We start from the raw sequence: 3822 nt of genomic DNA on the forward strand, positions 1-3822 counted from the left end.
GAGGATGAAAGTCACGAGGGAGCTGAGAAGCAGGATGAAAGAGAGAAGGAGGAGTTGGTTGGAGAGGAACCAGAGAGGTCAGAGGCCGTCCACCCTGAGAGTGAGGAAGGAGATGGCTGTGAGGGAGAGAGTGAGGAGCAAAAAGAGGGACATCTTCTGTCATGTGCACCGTGCACACTACCGTCAGGTTTGAGGGTGTTGAACAACCCCTCTGTGATTGCAGCTCATATTGTGTGTAAAATGCATTTGCTGACTCTGGACCAAAATTTCTGTTGTTTATATTTAATAAATAGATAAAATAAGACTCTGAATTAACTAATTATGACTTTTATCCTCATGCTAACATTTATTTTCTTTCAGATATCAGCAAGTGCAAGGATGACCCACCTACTCAGCCTCATTTGAGGACATTTCCAGTGACATTAATAGGAGACAGAAGACGCAGCTTTCAGCCAAGCTGGTATGAAAATCATCCTTGGGTTGAATGTTTTGTTACTATGGACTCTACTTATTGTCATGCATGCAGAAATGTTAGCTCACCAAGTAGTGCAGGAAGTGTGTTTGACTCACCATGTGGATTGAGGAACTGGAAAAAAACAACTGAGAGAGGAGGTTTTTTTTGGTACATGCAAAGTCTGAAAGGCAAAAATTGAAATTGTCTGAAAATTGTCTGAAATTGTATTGTGCACATATTTAATTTGTTTGAATGTCTATTTTTCATGTGTACAGTACATGTAATCTTCAAATAAAGTCACAAACGATAATAATCAACTAGAATTTTTTTTACTCAAGTCTCATGTTGTGGTGAAGCATTCAGAATTGTTATCTGAGTACCATAAAAACATGCCAGTTTTACTTTCACAAGTAAACCATTACTGCATTCGCTGTAATAGTTTACTTGTTCATTGTCTTTAATTATGAATTTATTTGAATCTTATTTTAGTAAAATACAGCTGTAAAAGATCATAGATGAAAAAAGTAAAGGAAAATTTCTGATAAATTTGATCCCCAAAATATAGTAAAGATAGATATGAAAAAGAAGAAAACAAAAAAGTGAGTAGTTTCACGGTACTAGGAATTTCCTTTGGCAAAATTGTGCACAAGCACTATATATATATATATATATATATATATATATATATATATATATATATATATATATATATATATATATATATATACATATATATATATATATATATATATATATGTATAAAAACGATTCACTTGGAACTCACTGTTGTAGTAAATGTTTCTAACAAACTGTTTACAGCGTTGCCAATTGAGTGACTTCCGGCGGAGAGCGGAAGTTGTTACTTTTTTTTAAGTCCGTGTGATCAAAGGAAAACAGTCAGCTAAGAACTCGCGCTGATGCACAGGATTCTAGGTGTTGGACCAGAACGGAACCAGCATGTTTGCGGGTCTACCGGAGCTCGGGATCGCTAACGGGGAGGATCTCAAAGAAACCCTCACTAACTGCACGGAGCCTCTGAAAGCCATCGATCAGTTTCAGGTAACCTAACCGGTCCACTCAACAGCATGTACCGAAGTCCAAACGCAGCAAACCGAACGAACCAAGACATTTGTGTGAACTGCGTCTACGTTCCAGACTGTCGGAACTTTATTTTATACATGAACCCTCAATCGTTTACCATCCAGTACTTTCAGCTCCGTTTTGTTGTGACGTCAGAGAAATGTGAGATTAACATATCTTCTTGTGGGTTTGTGTCAGTGATGGTTTGTTATTGGCTGGTGGAGAAATGGGTTCTGAAACAGGCTGCTGTTCATCTGATTGGCTGTGAAGTATTTTAGCTTTTATATGTTTTCTATGGATGAATAGAAGATGGATAAATAGATGGATGGTAGGTGGATAAATTGAGCAGTTTCTTACTAGCAGCAAACGTAAATTTCAGAAACCACATTTGAAAAGGAAGCTAGAGGAAGCCCTACATGATGGTTCTCTGGTTTATTCTGTATATAGAACCAGTTAGCCCAGTTGAGAGTTTCCAGTACAAGTCAGCTGGATTAGTTTAGAGACTTTTGGGTGTAAATGGTAACAGGACGGACATATTGGAGAGGTTTGTTCATTTGCTGTTTGTCGACATGTTGATGAGTTGTCCTAAAGTGTTAGTAATGGTCAGAAATTCAGTGGGAGCTGGATTAAAAAAATAGTCCAACACAAGCCTGTTAGAAGCCTAGTCTTGTGTGGATGTGGTTATGGTTTCCAGGCAGGAATGGTAAACGGCCTGTATTTGATGTAGTGCCTTCTAGAGTCCTGGAACCCCCCAAGGCGCTTTACAACACAATCAGTCATTCACCCATTCGCACACTATTCCCTCGAATGGGTTAGTGTGTTAAACCATCTAGAGTCATGGAGTCTTGATGATGGTTACAGATGGAGAATGGCATCCTGCTGCCGACGCTCCAGTCCGCTCTGCCCTTCCTGGACCTCCACGGGACGCCCCGGCTAGAGTTCCATCAGTCTGTGTTTGACGAGCTTCGGGACAAGCTGATGGAGCGCGTTGCCACCATCGCTGAGGGAAAAGAGGACGACAGGTCTGTGGGGACATGTGTTGGACAGGTTGACCTGTTGTGCTAGTCTTCATTGTGTCTTCTCATTTGTAGGTATGTGAAGCTGGAGGAGCTGCTGGAGAAGAGCTTTCCTCTTGTTAAGATGCCCTCCATCCAGCCGGTGGTGATGCAGGTGCTGAAGCATCTGCCCAAGGCAAGTTCTTCTGTCAGAGTGCCACAACTCTGGTGTATCCAATGCCCACAGTCAGCTCTTTTCTGTCCACCAAAACAGTGGACAATGGCTGCATGGTGGCGCAGTGGTTAGCACTGTTGCCTCGCAGCACAAAGGTTGCAGGTTCGAAACTCGGCTGCAGCCTTTCTGCGTGGAGTTGCATGTTCATCCCCTTCCATGCGTGGGTTTCCTCCGGTTACTCCGGTTTCCCCCACAGATCACAACATGCCCTGTAGGTTATAAACTGTAAGTCGCTTTGGATAAAAGCGTCTGTCAAATAAATAAACATAATAAACATAATTAACATAAATGACTTGAAATCACGTCAGTTAATTCAGATGACACCAAGACTAGCCTTAGCTACAACCCTGTCCTAGCAGCAAAGAGGTTGCAGGTTCAAGCCTCACCTGCACAGCCTTTCAGTGTCAGTGAGCATGTTGTCCACATGTCCAGGGTGTCCCCCACCTCTCTCCTGGAGACTGATGGAGATACCTGAAGAGGCTGTAGAAGCTGAAGGAATGATGTTTTTAGATTAACTTCAGCCGCAATACAAGCTAAAGCTAAATGATGACTGGTGGTTATGGCGGTGATTCAGAGTCTGAAGAGGTTTAAAGGCATCTGGACCATCGATCAAGCTGAACTGGTTTGATTTAGTCCATGAAAGGCTGACCTGGGTTTATGTCACAAACTATTAAAAACATTTTCATCTCAAAGGGTTTGGATTTGGGACCAAAGTGCAGGAAGTGATGATCACAATTAGAAAGAGTAAAATATCCCTAACCCCAAAATTCCACTACCTCCGCTCCGCTCCGGGACGAACTCGGCAGCAAAATCGGTCCCGTTGTAGTCAATCAGAGCTGTTCCACCACTGCGGCCGTGCGGCGCAGTGCGCCGCCCGCCGTTCCGCCATCTGGCAAAAATAGGATCAATTCTATTTTTGCCGGACGCCGGAGCACCTCCGCAGTCAATGGACAGAAATCACAACCGCCCAACAGGAAAAGGAGCAAGCACAACTTCCGTTATTTCACAATAAAGCGATAAACAAAAGGCGTTTTTTGTTTCATATGCACAGGTTTAAC

General features: G+C 42.4%; 1 protein-coding gene across 2 annotated transcripts in view; it reads left to right on the forward strand.

Moving 5' to 3' along the window:
• Positions 1 to 1306: 1306 nt before the first annotated feature.
• Positions 1307 to 3822, forward strand: part of nelfb (negative elongation factor complex member B) — an 18807-nt gene continuing 16291 nt past the window's right edge. For both annotated transcript variants that reach the window (XM_015974532.3, XM_054736736.2), the window contains exons 1-3: positions 1307 to 1513; positions 2396 to 2556; positions 2626 to 2725. In XM_015974532.3, coding sequence (XP_015830018.1) covers positions 1412 to 1513; positions 2396 to 2556; positions 2626 to 2725 — 363 coding nt within the window. In that variant the 5' untranslated portion in view covers positions 1307 to 1411. The remainder of the gene's footprint in view (positions 1514 to 2395; positions 2557 to 2625; positions 2726 to 3822) is intronic.

The sequence above is a fragment of the Nothobranchius furzeri genome, chromosome 17 (genome assembly GCF_043380555.1).
Source record: "Nothobranchius furzeri strain GRZ-AD chromosome 17, NfurGRZ-RIMD1, whole genome shotgun sequence".
Lineage (NCBI taxonomy): Eukaryota > Metazoa > Chordata > Actinopteri > Cyprinodontiformes > Nothobranchiidae > Nothobranchius > Nothobranchius furzeri.